General features: G+C 41.5%; 1 protein-coding gene across 2 annotated transcripts in view; it reads left to right on the plus strand.

Annotated features, from left to right (window-relative positions):
• Positions 1-1,213: 1,213 nt before the first annotated feature.
• The window catches only part of Ankrd44 (ankyrin repeat domain 44), a 298,968-nt gene continuing 281,212 nt past the window's right edge, over positions 1,214-18,969 (plus strand). The window contains exon 1 of one of the 2 annotated variants that reach the window (XM_027924996.2): positions 1,214-1,431. In XM_027924996.2, the coding sequence (XP_027780797.1) occupies positions 1,405-1,431 (27 nt within the window). In that variant the 5' untranslated portion in view covers positions 1,214-1,404. The remainder of the gene's footprint in view (positions 1,432-18,969) is intronic. The other variant, XM_027924997.2, reaches the window with a different exon arrangement.

Genomic DNA, 18,969 nt, shown 5'->3' on the forward strand with positions numbered 1-18,969 from the left:
GGTTTTTGATATTGATCCAGGAACTCTGTAGCTCTGCTTTGCTGTTCAATGCTGCCCTGCAGGTTTGCTTTAAGGCCTGCCAGGGGCATCTGTGGCTCTCTGGGAGGGAGCACTCCCTCTAGCCTACTTAACTCTTCCTCCTCCACATCTCAACTCCTGTTCTTTTCTCAGGGAAGCCTTCCCCCACCCACCAGTCTGGCCTGATTCCTTACCATGGTTTTCTTCTTAAACACCTTCCACCCCCACCCCACTGTGATCTCTTATCTCAGTTTGTAATCTCATTCATTAACACTATCTGGTTTATGTCAGCATTCTCGAGGGTAACTATCTTACCTATTTATGCTCTTTTTCTCTCTGTGCCTTGCCAGTGCCTAGTACAAGTACATAGCTGTTGAATGATTGAGGGTTTGCCCCGAATTCCATAAGTATCAACACTTATTATGATTATGAATATTGCCATTGCATTTGTATACCATGCTGACTGGCAACTGTCTTTTCTCTGTTGAAGATCATGATAACTTTGGATTTCGTAGAAACCAATCAGAAAACACTAAAAATCCCAGCAAGGTGGTAATTTAAGAGTTCTTTGCTTCTCCAGTAACTCAGCACCACCTATACCCCTGAACACTCAAACTCTGGAAGGTGGCTGGAGATCAAGGTGAATGGAAGGATCAGAGCCCCTCTTCCCCTCACCCCCCACCAAGTGTTTGAGGAGCAAACATTTGTAAGGCTTCCCTAAAGAATCACAGTGTGTCCAGGACCCCCCTGCACTAAACAAAGAGTATCAAAACAGTGGGCTCTGACTGAGGTGATTCTGGTTAGGGGAAGAGGGTTAGGTAAGGGGGTGTGACGCGGTCTCCCAGGTTACAGTAGGTGGCGTGTGTCCCCATCGGGGTACATCCGCGCGGATTTGCCCATGAGGGTGTGTGTATGAGAGAGAGAGAGAGACTAGCAAGGAAGGACCCGGGAGGTCTGGCCGGAGTCCGGCTTGCCGGGATCAGCGTGCAGGTGCGGAAAGCAGGCTGCAGTCGGGTCCCGCGGCAGCGCGCCGGGGGCCACCGGCTGCGAGGCGCGGCTGCGGGCGGCAGGAGGCAGCGTCGGCCCAGGCGGCGCGGCCGCGAGCTAGCGAGCCAGCGCGCGGTGATGTCAGTGGCGGCCCGGCTGGCAGCAGCCAGCACTTCCTGTATAAAGGCGGGCGGGCTCGGCTGCAAACCCCACTAGCCAGTGTCAGCCTCTCGGCGGGAGGAGGAGGGAGGAGGCAGAGGAGGAGCAGGGGGAGGGCTGTCAAATTCGGGAGCCAGATTCTTCTCCCTTCCCCTGGCAATCCCTTCCGCTTCCCCGGCTCCTGGCGTGACATCTGCAGACCGGGGACCTGTATGTGTGTGTTCGAGAAGGAGCGGAAGAATGGCAGTGCTCAAACTCACCGATCAGGTAGGGGGCGGCGGCGCTGGCGGGCGGGACGCGCGGGCGCGGGGCGGTGCGGAGCCCCGCGGGGGGATGGGGGCGCGGCACAGAGCGCGCCCGCGAGCTGTTTACTCGCGGCGCGGGGAGGAGTGTGTGCGGCCGCTGGGCGCCTCCGAGAGCCGGCGGCTGTGGCTCTCCCCGCTGCGCGGTCCCGCCCAGGCCATCGCAGCAGTGCGCTGGGCTCTGGTGCCTTGGTGTGCCGGGGGCTGGGGAAGAGTCCGCCAGCCCCTGGCGCAGCCCAAGCACGGGTGCGCCGGTGTGCATGCGGGTGTGCGTTGTACACGGGTCATCACTAGGCAGGGGGAGGGGAGGCTGGAATGCTCCTCCGGCTCCTACAGTGCTGCGCAGCTAGGGCTTAGCCGGCCCGTGGCTGCCCAGGGGCTGCTCTTTCACGCTGGTGGGAGGAGGACAGTGGACGCTGAAGGAGAAAGGATCGCAGCCTGGGACCCCTCCTCAAGTCAAGCAGGAGACCGGCACAGACTGCCGTTCTCAAGTGGTTGGGTTGTCTTTATCCGTTTGATTTGACATCTTGACTTCCTCTTTAGTTGCCCCGAGGCTGTATGTGCGTAGTGCGGGATGGGGACACTTGGAGATGCGCTCTGGGCTCTGGCTGGTGTCTGAGTGATAGGTGAAGATGGGTCTGAGGCTTCAGTTCCAGGCAGTGGGTTTATGCCTATGTCCATCAGCTTTGTTGCTTTCCTTGCTGAGACACCACACGGGGCAGCTCTGGAGTCCTGGCTAAGAGATGTGGAATTATTTCCTGAATCCACTGACAGTTCTTGCTGCAGATCTATGGGATGACACCACCTCTCCCTCCCTTTGCGGACTCTGCTGCTCTTAGGATACAGAACTCACAATCGCCCAACCAAGTTACACGACAAAACTCTTTGCATCTCTTCTCACAAAAAAAGGAAACAGCTTCCTCCTCCCTGCCCATCCCCTCCCATTTATTTGTGGATAGTGAAATGAACATTGTTTTGGGGGCCCTAGTAAGAGGAGAGGCAGTCTTGACTTTGATGCGTGGGGTCAAATGTGCCTGCCGTTGTATTATATTAAACATCTCAAACTTCTGGAGTGGGTTGCATCTGGTTCCTCTTTTTTTTTTCTGGTTAGGATCCATCTAGTATCCTGCAACTTAAATGCAATTGATTGAAAAAATATTTGCAATGATGCTCTGCCCTGTAGAATAAAAGTTTCTGGTTTGTTTTCCCTAAGTATTCACAGGTTCCTTCACCCCTTGGAAAAGGTACATAGGTCTATCTTTTTTTGGGGAGGATGCATAAATCATTTAGTTAAAACTCATGCTATCATAAAATTTTAGAAGAAAGAACAGCATAATTGTGATGAATATACTTGTTCTTATTGGTTTCTGAGCATTTAAAAGTTTTTGTAAGTTGATATTTGGATTCGTCTACCTTTTGTTCCCATGCTTTGACAACTGTTGGACATTTGCTTTTTTTTTTTTTTTTAATCTTACCATTTTAGTGTGTACTTTGCTGGTATACATTACTATCCTTGCTGTTAATTCTTAAATCTGCAAAGTACAAAAAAAAAAGGTCCTAATAAGCATTATTATCACACATGAAAGAATTTCACATGGACTTTTAGTGTTGTAAGGATGGTAAAGCTGATCTCATCAGAATCTCTCACTTTCTAAATGAAGAAACAGAAATGCAGAAGGAAAGCAGTTCTTCCCCAAGGACCGTAGCTATTTACCTGTAGATCTGGAACCAACTCCTATCTCCTGTCTTCCAGCCTCCTGTGCTTTCTGCTAGAGTTTGTAAAAACTACCGGATGTGTTGAAAGGGTTACAAGAAGCCACTCTTTCTTAAATCAAGATATCAAGACCAACCCTAGTGCAAAGTATATTACAACAATAAATAAATAAATGAAGAAAGAAAGAAAGAAAATACTACTGGTCTTAGAAAGAAAGGAAATTATTCTACAGGGCTTATCAGTAGGGTTTTCAAAGATGTTTGTCTTATGTTTCTAAATCATCTCCTTCCTTCCCCCAGTAAACTAGAATTGCTCTGGAGAGAAAGAAAGAGATGCACAAATTTCATTTGTGCAAATCTGAGGAGTTCTAAGATTCAAGAACATCTGATAATTGCCAGTCTGTCTTGGGACAAGCCTTTAGGAGACTGTGTGGAGGTGGTCTAGGCAGGGTGGTGTGGGGTGGTGAGCAATGGTGGTTTCTGTTTCTTTAGGCCAGATAGTGTGTTTTTCTTTCCTTATATAGTCTTACTTTTTCTGTCTGAAATTCAGTTCTTAGAAGTTGGTTCTTAACCTCACGTACTTACTTTGACAACCCTTTGGTTTGAGCTCTTTCTAGAAGAGTTCTGCTCTATCACTGTGGGGAGGTGCTGTACCTGTTTGGAATCCCTGCCTTAGAGTTTGTAGGAGAGGGCCTGCTCTCCACTTAATGATTGTAAGACAACCATTTCTTCATTCCTCCCCCATTTGTTAAATTTGTGAGGTGAATCTTATCTTTATGTGCCATTCTGGAGATTAAACCCAGGGCCTTGTGGATAGTAGGCAAGTGCTCCACCACTGAGCTATATCCCTATCCCTGAATCTTGATTCTTGTCACAGCTTTTGAATTTTTCTTTTTAGGATACAGTCTTGCTGTTAATAACCTGAGTGTCAAGTTGTCTTAGTTTGTCTTTTTTATTATTATTAATTTTTTTTCAGTACTGGGGATAGAACCCAGGGGTTCTTTACCACTGAGCTATATCCCTAGTTCTTTTGTTATTGTGAGACAGGGTCTCCCTAAGTTGCTGAGGCTGGCCTCCAACTTGTGATCGTCTTGCCTAAGCCTCCTGAGTCTCTGGGTATACAGGTATGCAGTCAATCCTGCAGTGATATCTCAGTCATGCCAGAGAAGGAGCATGCCTTTTTCTAACTGTTTTGGAAAGTAAAAAGTAAGTGGGAAGGGAGAGGCCATTGTGGTTTTTAGTCTTTTTTTTTTTAAACTATGAAAAGGAACTGGAAGCTATTGCTACAAACAAACTTGTCATTTTGCACTTCTGCATTTGTAACTGTGTCTCTTCTGTTTTCTTCTTTATAGGACATATACCATTTTTCTTGCACAGTGTTAGGGAGATCAACCATCCTAGTTCACCTAGTTTCTACCATTTTGTGCTAAAACTGGGAGATTTCCAGGCGGACTGGGAGAAATTGGTTACCCTATGCAGCATAGAACATTCTCAAACTATGTGATTAATATAATAGCATAATTATTTCCTCATTGGTGGGCATTAAGACATTTATTTATATCTTTGGAAAAGTGAGATAGTTGTAAGTTTGAGACAGAAGGTTTTTATCACATACACATGTAACACGGTTTGACTTAAGATAGCCCTGAAACTTTTTGCAAATTGATTTGATCATTGAACTTTTTTGGAGTGTTCCTTATGTCTTATAGTTAAGTCATTGCAGTGATTTAAATGTGTGGTCATAGCTTTAGCTGGGCTTCTTCTCCACCCCCCTCCCCCAATTTGTTTTTCCAAAGTTATAAAATCAGGATGATAAGTTCTTTTGGACTTCTAAAATTTGCTAGCGGCAGCAGAACACTACCTGCATCTCTGTGAAGGCTGTCGGCAGACAAACTGCTTCAACTGCTTCGGCAGGTGGCTCTTTTGGAGCTTCCTGCCTGGAGGCCTTCTGGTTTGGTGTCCCCTTGCCAAGTCCTAGCTCACCCTTGACTCACCCACCTCTTTGCCAAAGGCTGTGGCTGGCAGCTGTGGCAGTAGCAAGAGACTAAAAATCCTGTAATTCTGAAAGCAGGATTTCCACTCCATATAGTGTGGGGCTCTGGGACATGCTGTGTATTATACTGGGCTGCCCTTGTCCTTCCATTGGTCCCTAGAGCATGGTCATAAAGCAGGCACTATGCTGCAATCCAGCCTTCACAGAAGAAGCGAAAGAAAGGCTTTACTTTTTGGACCCTTGTTTGGTTGTTCTGTGACCTAGGCACATGGTTTGGGGAACTTAAGGCTGGTATTTCATGGCCTCCGCCTAATAGTGGCCTACATTTATTGTGCCCTTATTGTATGTTGGGCTCTTGCTGTGAATCATCTCTTTCCTCATAGTCACCCTAGGAAGTAGGTGGTGGTGTGATTCTTATTTTATAGATGCGAAAACAAGAGTAGGGAGGCTAATTGACTGGTTCAAGGTCACACGCCCAGTAAGTGATTGAGTACAGTGTCCTACCCTGGCAGTCTGATAGCACAGGTGCGGCTTTGACCACAAGGCTATACTTTTCATAGTTGAAGGGGCAGTGCAGACATAGGCTAATGGACACCCACTCTTATTTACAGGCAAGATATTGGATAAGCTGCATTCTGGGTATTCCTCCTACCTCTTAAGGTCAGACCCATTTCTGTTAGAATAAGGAGCTGCTCTGAGGCCTCTGCTGTGGCAGCTGTGGCAGCAGCAAGAGACTAAAAATCCTGTAACTCTGAAAGCAGGATTTCACTGTCACCATCAAGCCTGAGATGAGCAAACATAAGAGTCAGTGTATGACTCTATATGTGACCAAATGTCCAGGTTGACCTGGACAGTCCTGGTTCATGTCCAGGTCAACCCATACACTTGCTTGGTGTGTGTATGGGTTATGCCTGGCTTTTGTCATTAAGCCTTGCCACCTCCCTACTCTGATTAATGGTGTATTGGTAGCTTGGTGATTTTTTTTCTTGCTTATATTTTATATAACACACAAACTGTAATCATCGTAGGAGATCAGAAAGCTAGATAAGTATAAAGACAACTCATTGAAGCTATCCAAAGTCTTTATACACAGAGATAACTACTTCTGACATTTTGATATATTTCCTTCTAGTTTTCTGTTTAGGTATCCAGGTACAATTTTTAAACTTTCCTTGTGATAATATCAGTATTTTTCACTTGTGTACATAGCTGATATCTATGTTCTCTTGACCAGTGGCTTTTCTAAATAATCTCATGCTACTCTTACACACACCTTTGGCTGCTCTAGCTTAAGTCCAGCATCAGCACACGAGGCCTAGCTAACCCTGGGTTGATTGAACCTATTAAAAAGAGAAGAGTTCAGCCTTTCCTTCCTTTTTCTATAAATGGAAAGTGAACATAAACTCAGAAAATGTATAATCATTGTGCCAGAAATAGGACTGAAACATTCTTTAAAAAGGTTTATATATTTTGATGATATAATGTAAATTCTTATAGGCTAGAGTATAACATGAAATAAATTAAATAAGCAAGAGCTACAAATATCCAATAATCCTGTGGTTTTTTTCAAACTTGTTTAAGCTATGCCATTCCCTTTTGTTTTTCCTAAAGAAAATCCCATATTAAAGCTAATATATTAAAAAAGATGGGCCAAAATTGTGGTCCTGAGGCCTTTTCAAGGCTTCTTGGGGTTTAGTATTATTTGAAAGTCCCTTTGAATGGGAAAACTACTGGTGACTGGCGCTGTGTGTGTGTGTGTGTGTGTTTTACACATCATGTATACAAACAGGAGCTATATAAATTTAGGATGACCATGGAATTTTTTTTTAATCTAAACGAGGACACTTTTGAAAATGCTAGAGGGTACTGTTAAGCTGGGAATTGGACATGAACCAGGACTGTCCAGGTCAACCTGGACATTTGGTCACATATAGAGTCATACACTGACTCTTATGTGTGCTCATCTCAGGCTTGATGGTGACAGTGAACTAGTTTGACCAGCAGACTCATCTTTCTCTCAAGTCAGGTCTACTCGGTAGCAGGTATGACAAAGACTGTTTCAATGCCTTATGCAAGGTCAGGATTAGAAAAAGGCTCCGTCTCACGCATAGGCTCTGATTAGTTGGTCACAGGGTTGCAGAAGCAATCTGGTAGAAGCGTTCTGACTCTTGTAGTCAAGGATGGGGGACAGTGTGAAGATATCAGCATTTGCAGAGGGCATAAGACAAAGGAGTCAGCATAGGTTGGACATTAACCAACACTTGGCACATGGGCTTCAGGTTCCTCTTTGTCAAATGAAGACATTGAACTGGTTGCCCTGAGGGTGCTTCAGCTCTTCCCTCTCTCTATGTGATTCAGGCCTTGTCCTGGAGGCCTGTGTGATAGTCTTTCTTACAAATGGTTTATGAAGGGTATATTTGCAGGTAAGCCCTAATTTGGCTGTCCAGGTAACAAAGTCAAACCATCTACTTCAGGGTTGTAACCACATTCTATGATTTAGGAACTGATTCTTATTCTTCCCCCTATTTTAATCTATGGATAATCCAAGATCATCTATTTTATAGATTATTCTTTCTTTACTCTTTTATTTACATCTTATTTGCCTCAGGCTATTTTCAGAAGTTGAAGAGAGCAGACACTTTTTTTCTTATCAGTGTTCATGTTTGTCAAAACATTGGTCGCCAATGAGGCTGAAGTTCATGAATCTAGTGTTAAATTATGGTATTTATAACTTTTAGGGATTGTTTCATTTGCCTCCTCTGTTGAAAAATTGTCTAGTATTCTATTAATTAAATAAATAAGAAATGTATGACCTCCTTTTGGGCTGCTTCAGGCTTTATCAAGCCAATGTTGGCTTGTATTTCTTGGCTTTCACATGCCTGGAGTTTGCCTCACTCTTGCCCCAGTGAGTTTTAACCAACTCACTGTAACCTTCTAGGGTATCTTTAATACCAGAAGAACATATTGCTCCAAGGAAGCTTCCAGAGCTCTAGTAATATTAGAGAGATTTGTAGAAACATCTGTTTGTGGCCCAGACATGGAAATTTAATCATGGTTCTAACCTGTCTTTAAACTTTTAATATTAATTTGATTTTGTTTTGCTTTGGTTCATTTAAATGAATAACACTAGACTGGGAATTAGAAGACTTTTATTCTACTTATGATTCTTATAACGATCCTATGACTTTGAGCAAGTCCTAGCCTTAGTTTCTTTGTGCATAAAAAGAGGGCGGAAGGTAGAGAATCCATTCAATTCTTTGAAGCTTTATCTAACATTCTCAGTTCCCACAGACCTCGCTGTCAATCTTTTCTCAACGTATAGAATTTGACTTGAAAAAGTCACTGCCTTCCATGAACTTCTGATCTCCCTCAATGGCAGCATTAGAGTTTCCCGGGTCTGATAAATACATCCTGACTTTTATGTAAGAGTCAGGAGTCCTTGCCCCAAGAATGGCATCTTCTGGGATATCCAGGATCCTAGCCTGGATGTGGGGACATAACACCCCCGTGGTTGTTCCCAGCGTAGTCCTTTGGGAATTTTCTTGAACTTCTTGCAGGGCAAGAGGCACAGTCCTTGCAGACCTCCCTGCTGTGTCTCATGAGCTGTGGTGAGCTGGGGCCCACTCTAGCCATCCACAAATGCCCTGAGTTCTTCCAGGCAAGATGCTGCTCCATTGAGCTCCATGGTAACCACTGGGTCTTACAAGTCTGTTTCTCAGCTGTTGATGTTGGGTACAGTTGACAGGGGAACTACAGACTTCCTCAAGGAGGGAAGGAAATTTCTAGGTGCAATCACCAGGCTCTAATGTGTAGATATGGTCTGGTTTCTGTGGAGGAGGCTTGTTTTGGTGCCTAAAACAGCTTAAGAGGAAGAGAAAGTTTGGAAAGTAAGCAGAAGAAAAGGGTAAGGATAGAACACGAGGCAGAAATTCAGGTTACCTGGGACAACCAGTAAGAGTTAAACAATGGCCCAAAGGGGCTGATACCTTCCCCAAGGGATGAACAGGATGGTTTACTGAGCTTGCATTTGGGAAAGAAGATATTAAAATTCATATTTCTTTTAAAGTCATTCCTGTAAGCTTTTATTTTTAATGTATTTTTAGTACATGTTATATCCTAGTACCATATAGTCTTTTTGGCTCTACTTTTTACTTTTTTTTTTTTTTTTTTTAATTTTTTATTGTTGGTTGTTCAAAACATTACAAATTTCTTGACATATCATATTCCACACTTTGATTCAAGTGGGTTATGAACTCCCACCTTCACCCCATACACAGATTGCAGAATCACATCAGTTACACATCCATTGATTTACATATTGCCATACTAGTGTCTGTTGTGCTCCGCTGCCTTTCCCATCCTCCACCATCCCCCCTCCCCACCTCTCCCCTCCCCTCCCCTCCTCTCTCTCTACCCCCTCCACTGTATAACCCTGAGGGTCTCCTTCCATTTCCATGCAATTTCCCTTCTCTCTCCCTTTCCCTCCCCCCTCTCATCCCTGTTAAATGTTAATCTTCTTCTCCTGCTCTTCGTCCCTACTCTGATCTTAGTTACTCTCCTTATATCAAAGAAGACATTTGGCATTTGTTTTTTAGGGATTGGCTAGCTTCACTTAGCATAATCTGCTCTAATGCCATCCATTTCCCTGCAAATTCTATGATTTTGTCATTTTTTAATGCAGAGTAATACTCCATTGTGTATAAATGCCACATTTTTTTAATCCATTCGTCTATTGAAGGGCATCTAGGTTGGTTCCACAGCCTTGCTATTGTGAATTGTGCTGCTATGAACATCGATGTAGCAGTGTTCCTGTAGCATGCTCTTTTTAGGTCTTTAGGGAATAGACCAAGAAGGGGAATAGCTGGGTCAAATGGTGGCTCCATTCCCAGCTTTCCAAGAAATCTCCATACTGCTTTCCAAATTGGCTGCACCAATCTGCAGTCCCACCAGCAATGTACAAGTGTACCCTTTTCCCCACATCCTCGCCAGCACTTGTTGTTGTTTGACTTCATAATGGCTGCTACTTTTTACTTTTTGCCAACTGACCAAACCACCACCTGGATTATTATGGCAGCCACCTGACTGGCTGGCCTCATCTGATCTCGGCCCCTACACTCTATTCTCTGCATAGCTGTAAGAGTGATGGGACTCAGATCATGTCACCCCTCTGCTCAAAACCCTCCAGTCTCACGCAGTAAAGGCTAAGGTTGTTGTATGACCTATTAACCCCTCTACCTGCAGTCCTCTCTACCTGCCCCTACCTCCTGGCTTCTCAGCTCCAGCCACTGTGGCCTGAACATGTCAGGTGCCTCCTACTTCACAACCCTTGCAGTTCCCTTGCCCTGAGAAGCTCTTCTCCAGATATGTGCATGACTCCCTCCCTTCCTTCAGGTCTCCTCTCAGATATTACCTTCTCAGTGAGGCTCTCCCTGTCCACTCTAGTTAAAATGACCACCCCATATTTCCTGTTTGTCTTTATTTTTCTTCATACTAACTATATCACATATTTACCCATGACCACCTTCCTTTTAAATAAAATCTTATGTATAGGAGAGAGAGACAAATAATAGGGCAAAACAAAAAAATTTTGGGGGGGGGGTTGGGTTAGTTCATTCACTACTGTGTCTTTAGCACTTAGAACAGTGTAAGGCACATAATAAATGCTCAAATAGTTAAATGAATGAAATAAATATGTAAGTATATATACACTAATGTGTATATATATATATATATATATATATATATATATATATGAATATTGGATTTTCATTCAAACAAAATTAAAAATAATTTTTCCCCTATTAAAAGACAAGAGATCATATATTATCTTTTCTGATTACATTTCTCCACTTTTTAAACTGGGCTTTTAAACTGGTTAGTGATGTAGTTGATTCTGAGTAAATTCCATTTTTTTCCCCTCAAGGGAAGTATCAGGGTAACACTAGGGGAAGGGAAATGTTGACCCTAAATATTATGGAAAGGGGCACACATATTCATGCAAAAGGGATCCCCTGTGTTTTCCATCATGCAAAGAATGTTTAAGAAGCATTGTCTATCTAGCAATGACTTTGCTGGGGCTCTCTACTCCCCTTCTTCCTACAAAAGACAAGAATAGGTCAGAACAGGTACAATAAAATAGGTAGAAACCACACATAGAAAATTGGAAATGAGGAGCTAAGACAGTAATTCTTTTCTATGCAATTTAATCCTAACAACATTTCTGTGAGAGAGAGCTGACCATCATTTCATTTTATAAATTAGGAAAATGAGAACTGAGAGTTTAACTGTTTTTTTCCAGTCCTGGGGGTTGAACCCAGAACCTCATGTATCTCAAACAAGCACCCTATCACTGAGGTACACACTCCCTCCCAGCTCTTTTAAAAAAAATATATTTTGAGACAGGGTGTTGCCGAGGTTGGCCTCCAACTTGCAATCCTTCTGCCTCAACATCCGAATGAGCTGGGATCACAGGGGGGGTGCCACCACACCCAATGAGATTAAGTAATTTGTTTAGGTTCTGTGACGCTGGGAGTCACACCTAGGCAAAGTTTGACTCCAAGGTGCACATCCTTAACCCTTATACTCTTGGTTTCCTGAAGAAGGTGTGGTAACAGAAGAGGCCCTTTTTCTCTTGGAGTTCATGATTTAGTTAGAGAAATGATATTAAATGCCTTCTTCATGGAAGACCCTCAAATGTTTATGGAATACAGGTGACATACGAAACAACTATTAAACCAGGTGTACTGTAGTTGTAAACTATATTTGGGGTACTAATTAGGAACTATAGGAGTCCAGAGATGGGCAGAAACATTAAGAAAGGCTTCAGGGAGCTAGAGAGAGTTCAACTAGTATTTGAGGATGGGAATGATTTAGGCAGCAGTTGGGGGTGAGTGACATGCTATGTACCTGTCAGGTAACCTATGAACTGAATTTACTGAGGCATAGGTTTCTTGTAGAAAGAAGTGGGAAGTAAAGAAATATCTAATATCCAAAGTGGAGGGCTGGGGATATACTCAGGGTAGAGTACTTGCCTAGCATGTGTGAAGTCCTGGGTTTAATCCCCAGTACTGCAAAACAAACAAGAAACCCGAAGTGGATAGGAGAGGGTTTATACATTAATAGATCTTTCTTATAAGGTTTTCTGATAGGTACTGTGTCTTCTTCTGGAAACTTGAATTAATGAGGTTTGTGCATGATTTTTTAAAAACTATTTTTTATTTGTAGATGGACACAGTACTTTTATTTATTTATTTTTATGTAATGCTGAGGATTGAACCTAGTGCCTCATATGTGCTAGGCAAGTGCTCTACCACTGAGCTACAACTCCAGCCCATTGTGGAAGATCTTTTATAAATTAACTTGTATCTACCTTGTTCCAAATAATATTGAAACATAAGGCAAGGTGAGACTTTTTGGGTCCTTCTGTTTCCCTGATACCCCCAACTTAAATAGATTGTTGCGTGAATTACTTGTCATGGTAGCATTTCATGGACAAACTTGTACCCTGGAATAGCAAGGACTTATTAAAAGAGGTTGGATGGTTTCTGTAGTATAGGACATTGATGGGATATGTAGTAGGTCTGGCGATAGGTTGTTTTTAACCTTATATATTTTTTTTTAAATAAAAAAATTACCTTGCAATATCTAGATAATGGGAAATCAACAGGAAGAAAATGTCTTCGTTTTTTAAAAAGATAAAATCAGTTGCAAGAAATAAAAAGATGAAAGAGAAGGGAAATATAAATACATAGATAAAAGATAATTTAAAAGCTGATTGTCGTGAGTAGGTTTGGATTCTGATTTAAACAAACTTAAAAAACAAACTTCTATGAAAAAAACTGGGGAAATTGAATATCTATTAGACATTTAATGATTAAAATGTGAATATGATGATGTGGTAGTTCCATGTTGAAAAAAATAAATAAATAAAAGAAGACAGGCCACTAGCACACAGCTGCAATCCCAGCGTCTCAGGAGGCTGAGACAGGAGGATCGTGAGTTAAAAGACAGCAACAGCGAGGTGCTAAGCAAGTCAGTGAGACCATCTCTAAATAAAATACAAAAAAGGGCTGGGGATGTGGCTCTGTGGTTGAGTATCCCGCCCCCACCCGCGCACACAAAAAAAGAGACCCCTTATAAAACAAGAAACAAACACACACAAAAAAAACTTCAGCAGTCTGATTAATTCATTGACCATTCCTTCTGGAAGGAATTTCTCTTTTTTTTTTTACTTCTTCCTGCTTCTTTTTAGCTTCTCCAAACCCCTCCGTTCTCATTTTATAGGATGTCTTTAGTAAAGTTATTAGAGTCCTTTTTGGTTGTTGAAAAAAAGCAAATGATTCTGCTAGTTTTGCTGTCTAAAGTAATATGCTTCTGAGCTGGTTGTGAGGTCCGTGTTGATTGACTTAGTGACTGTCAGTCTTTGTAATTCCAGCCAGATATTGAGCATCTGTCTTGAGATCCTAGCTTGTGTGCTTTTAGGAAGACCTAGACTTGGCTTGTTCTTATAAGGTATTCCAGTGGAAGATACTTGGATTAATTTAGGTTTTAGAGTTGACCCACCATTTTGTTACCATGGCTTTTCCACTACGTTTTATAGTTTTAAAGGCAGTGAGAAGTTACAAAGTCTCAATTCAGTAACCCAGCTGCCATGCCTTAGTACTCAGGAAGTGGGTATTGGTTGTTGCCTTCAATGGTTTCAGTGTGGCTTTAGGGCAGGCTGAAATATCTTTAATTCTACATGTGAAATTCTTCCACAGCCTTCTTAACAGAGCCCGGATTTTAAGAATACTGTAGACCATAAGCTTAAGAAATGGCCAACTGCCACTTGAGTAAATGATACTGTCATGAGTAATTTAGAAAGCACGTGACTAAGATACTTGGAGTCTCCCTGTAATTATGTCTTAGGGCCTGTGAGGTGAGTGTAAGGTTTCCTTGTTAGTGTTCCTTTCCTTAGTAGAGGGGAAGAAAAAACCTTCTAAGGAGCTCTGATTTTTAGCAAAGGGTCTTATATCAAGGTTCCAGGGTACTGTACTTTGGTACATATGCTGTTAAAAACACCATGGCATCTTATTTGAATAATTTTAAAAAACATTAGTTGAGAGTGATATAGCTGAGAGAATACTAAAGTTGATGTCCTCACTAGTTGTATCTGGCTTTCTGTGACCCAACTTTCCTCAGCTATAAAATAGGTTTAATAACATTTGCATCATGGGGAAGTTGTGACAATAGGGGGAGATTTGTACATCAAGTGGCCATTTGTTGGTTCTCAAATGAATGATCACTGAATTGGGCTGGCTCCTTGGGTGTCAAATCAGAGAAGACCAGTTCTTTAGGCCAATTTCAGCTCTAGAGGAATATGATTTTAGCTTTTTTTTGCTTTAAATTTTATTTTTGCTTTATCTGGTCTTCTTTCTAACTTAAATAATATGGGTAGAAAGAGTTTGAATTGGGTCCTACAATTTCAGAGAGTGCTTTTCTTTTATTTTGGTATTATCATGTCAATTGATTTAGTTTATTTGACAGAAGAATCTTATATTTAGATAGATGTAGTAGGATAAATGTGTGTCGAAACGATTTGGAGGAGTGTGTAGTCATTCTTAATTTAAGTTTCCAAAAAGAACTCTGAAAACTACAAGAATGCCACTTCCTCTTCACAGAAGCATAACTGTTTTCTTTTTTTTTGAGGAAGTGCATAAAAGCAGAATAGTTTGATAGAACAGTCTTCATAAAGTTCGTAAAAGGAGTTATCATGGCAGAATGTCTAAAAAGCATTGCAAAATTTCAAGTCTTGAGTGAATATGTAATAGGTATAAAACCATAAATGTTTCTGGGAAAAAACTGATTAAAAAAGTCAGATGAAGTACATATTGTAAAATGTCATTTTAATTTGGGATTTTTTTTTTCTTTTAGAACTACCGGATGTTATTTAATGAGGGTGTGTGTGTGTGTGTGTGTGTGTGTGTGTATTTTAGCTCTAAAAACATATTTCAGCTTCTCAGTGGAAGTATAGAGCAAAATAAAAAGGTTGTAGGAAAATGATAATGAGAATTGGTACCAAAAAATAAAAACCAAAAAGTGAAATAAAGCTAGAAGAAAAACTTTTTTTTTTTTTTTAAAGGAGGAAGGAATTAGGGATGGGAAGGAGGTTGACTGTGTTAGTTTTTGAGGTGGGTATTAGACATGCTCTTGAACTTTAAGTTGGATTGGTTATCACCTGGTGTATTTTGCTCTTTGCAATAATTGGCATTGATCACTGCTCTTCAGCCACAATTACATTCATTTCTAGGTGTTGTAGGATTGCAAAGTGGAGATTGTTACTTACACTGCAAACAAAAAATGACCAGAGCTGTGCAGCTCAGAAGGCTGAAGAGACCAGGCCGATGGGTCTGTGACCTAGCAGAGGGTCCTTCCACTAATATATCAAGAACCTTCAGTATGGGTATTGTGACCAGCATAAGAGAGATCATTGTACACAGGGTAAAGGAAGAAGGCATTGGGGCTACTATGACTATAATCTGTGACGTTCCTGTGACAGTTCTAATTTTAAGTTCCCCACCTCCTGTTCTGATCTGTTGAATTCAAAAGGACATTTTTTTTTTCATTACTACTTTACATTTTCAATCAGTCTTCCAAGGACAGAATAGTAATTCTCTTAGATTTGTTCTGCTCTGAATTGGTTGTTAGACCCTGCCTGTCATTACACCTCTCTGGGCCTCAGTTTCCCCTAAGAAGTGAGGCTGTTGTTTTAGATTATTTTGTGGCTGCTCTGGTCTTCTATACCTCTAATCCAGGTTTCGGCAGACTATTGTCTGCGGGCCAAATTTGCCCCGCCACCTGCTTTTAAATGGGCCATGAGCTAAGAATGATTTTTGCATTATTAAATGGTTGAAAAGGATCAAGAGAAAAATATTTTGTGACACACAAAAATTTAATATATGCAAATTTCAGTGTCCATAAATAAAGTTGTATTGGAACATGTCCTCCATGGTTTGTTAACGTATCATCTGTGCCACTTTCAGGCTGGGTTTATTAACTTATCATCTGTGCCACAGTGGAGCTGGGTAGTTGTGACAGAGATTGAAGGGCTGGCAAAACTGAAAATATTTACTATTTGACCCTTTACAGAAAAAGCTTGCCAATCCTTGCTCTAACCCCCAAGCAGACTTGGGATCATGCTCTTCAGAAATGGAGTGCTATACTCTTAGAGTCTTAGTGTTACCTGGGCTGTACTTTGATCTACATTTAATTAGATTAAGATGGGAATTCTTGCTGCTCTTTTCTCCAGGAGAAAGTAGAAGCTTAGTTAGCTTTCTTGGTATGCTTTTAATTAAAAAAAAATTCTCTTTAAAACAATAGTTTGTTTGTACTCAGACTTCTCCCTCTAGGAACACTGTAGAGAAAGAGCCATATGTTTATATTTTAAATTACTTGCCTTTTAAACTGGTTTTTAGATTCCACATGTGGACCCTGAAACAGTTAACATGTACTTTTGATGCACTCAAAGGGCTCAGATGGGGAGGAGCTTGACTTCTTATATTTGAGAGTGAAACAGAAATCTTAGTGTTTTTTATTTACATTATGTGCTAAATGTTTAGTTTTTTTGGATAGACTCTTGATTAACATGGAGCTGGAAATGACTTCAGTTTTACAGAAAAATAATTGTACCTTCAAAATGTTTGTTTAAAGTTAACTATAAAAGGAAGTTAGAAATTAAATAATACGAATACTGTCTATTTATCTGATATTTCCCCTTATTCTAGAAAGTTCTCTCAGGTGCTAAGTCTGGTGGTTTCTGTGGGAGTTATAAGTGTGTGCATGCATGTATATGGGAGCACACATGTGTGTGGTTTCTAGTGTTCATTTCATTACAATTATAATGAGAATCTGCCTCCTGCTCTTGCACTTCTAGTCAGTTGAGTTATTATAAAATCCCTCCCAGGCCTGGAGTTCTGTTTGATCTTGGAAGAAGATGGGCACTTTGAACTGATTAGTTGGGGGCAGAAGGGAGGTCAATCAACACATGTTACCATTCATCTAAAAGTTACTTCATTTTTTTTTTCTCTTCTGATTCATGAGAAAGGAAGAATTTGGACTAAAGATGGTTGTTTATGAAGAAGATTTGTAAGGAAACTAATAATGTAAGCTTTGGAAAGTATTGCCAGTGACTTGGAACCTAAGCTCTCTGGAGACGTATGCCATTTTCTGAACATTACAAATTATCTGGGGGGAGACAGGAGCTGAACACTGGGATTCCCATTTCCCTATGAGGGAAAACTGAGCAAGTGGTTGTTACTTAACTTGCAGATTCTTAGTGGAGGTAAGAGCTCTTGTTTTCTCTGGTTCAGTTCAGTCTGAGGTGTATTTCATTTGCCTGTCCTGTTCTTAAACAGCACTTATAATTTCACGTGTCATTTCTATGGTTATATTTAGGGTACAGCTTGAAACACTGTATAAACACCCTGGGATGGAACAGTGCAGACTATGCCTGGGTAATCATTATGTAGTTCCAGTATCATATCATGCATTATCCAGATTAGAATGTATCACTCACTCCTAAGTTGGTCTAGAAGAGGGAGCGCATTGTGTTCAGGGCCAAAAGGACATTGCCTCATTGCTCCCTTTTGGGTGAAGATCTTTGTGTTACACAGAAGGCTGGAACTTACTGATAATAGTCCCCAAACACTAAGGCTTTCTCACCGCCTTCCCCCCAAATACCTCCATAATGTGTTTTGTCTTCTCTTTTAGAATTTCATGAGAAGTATCTGGAATTGGCTCTCTGAAGGGAAGGTCTGTCAGAGGACTGTTTAGATGCATCTAAATGCAGATGTGTTTAATGAACACTTTCGCTTTCCTTCTTACATGCAAGGGGGCGAGTTTCTTCACTGAGCCTCTCACTTCTGGTTTTAGTCCATTTTTAGCCTCTTGATCAGTGTTTGACTTGGGAAGGTCAGAGCTAAACCATTCATTTGCTCTTCACTCCTGGGGGGGAAATGTTTCCATCTCTACTTTTTACCATGCTGGACTCTAGTTAACGCAGTCTAGATTAATAGTAACTGTTGAATGAATGAATGATCTGTTGCCAGTTTGTGCAACTGTTTTGCCTTTTCCATCATTCTTCCCAGTTTCTTATTTATTCTCCTGGGATCTTTACTATGAGACAGGAAGTAATTAATTTTTTTTTTTTTGTTGTTGTTGTGTTAATTGCCCCAGTAAAAGGATTGGTGGTAGGAAATATTGCAATTTTTGTTGTTGTTGTTGTTTTAGGTGGAAATTTTTCTTGGTTAAAGTGTATAGCCAGCTGGGCGAGGTGGCACGCGCCTGTAATCCCTGTGGCTCTGGAGGCTGAGGCAGGAGGATCGCGAGTTCAAAGCCAGCCTTAGCAATAACGAGGTGCTAAACAACTCAGCGAGAACCTGTCTCTAAATAAGTACGAAATAGGGCTGGGGATGTGGCTCAGTGGTTGAGTGCCCTTGAGTTCAATCTCCGGTACCAAAAAAAAAAGAATGTAGAGCCAAGAACTTGTGGCTGATAGCTCAGTGTGTCATGACATGAACAGGCCTGAAACAGCTTATCCCCAACACTTGTTAGTCAAGGAAATAGTACAGGAGCACATTTTTTGTTCATCATTTTTTGGTGTGTCCTGAGGATTTTAGACAGGCTTTAACTGGAAAAGCTCTTTCGAGACCTGCACAGGGACTCACTGTTAATGTAAGTACTTAGTGTAAAGCCTCTAGCTTAGTTGGGCTCTCAGGAGTCAGAGTGTGAGTCCCACCACTGATCCTGGGTGGACAGAGG

The sequence above is a fragment of the Marmota flaviventris genome, chromosome 11 (genome assembly GCF_047511675.1).
Source record: "Marmota flaviventris isolate mMarFla1 chromosome 11, mMarFla1.hap1, whole genome shotgun sequence".
Classification (NCBI taxonomy): domain Eukaryota; kingdom Metazoa; phylum Chordata; class Mammalia; order Rodentia; family Sciuridae; genus Marmota; species Marmota flaviventris.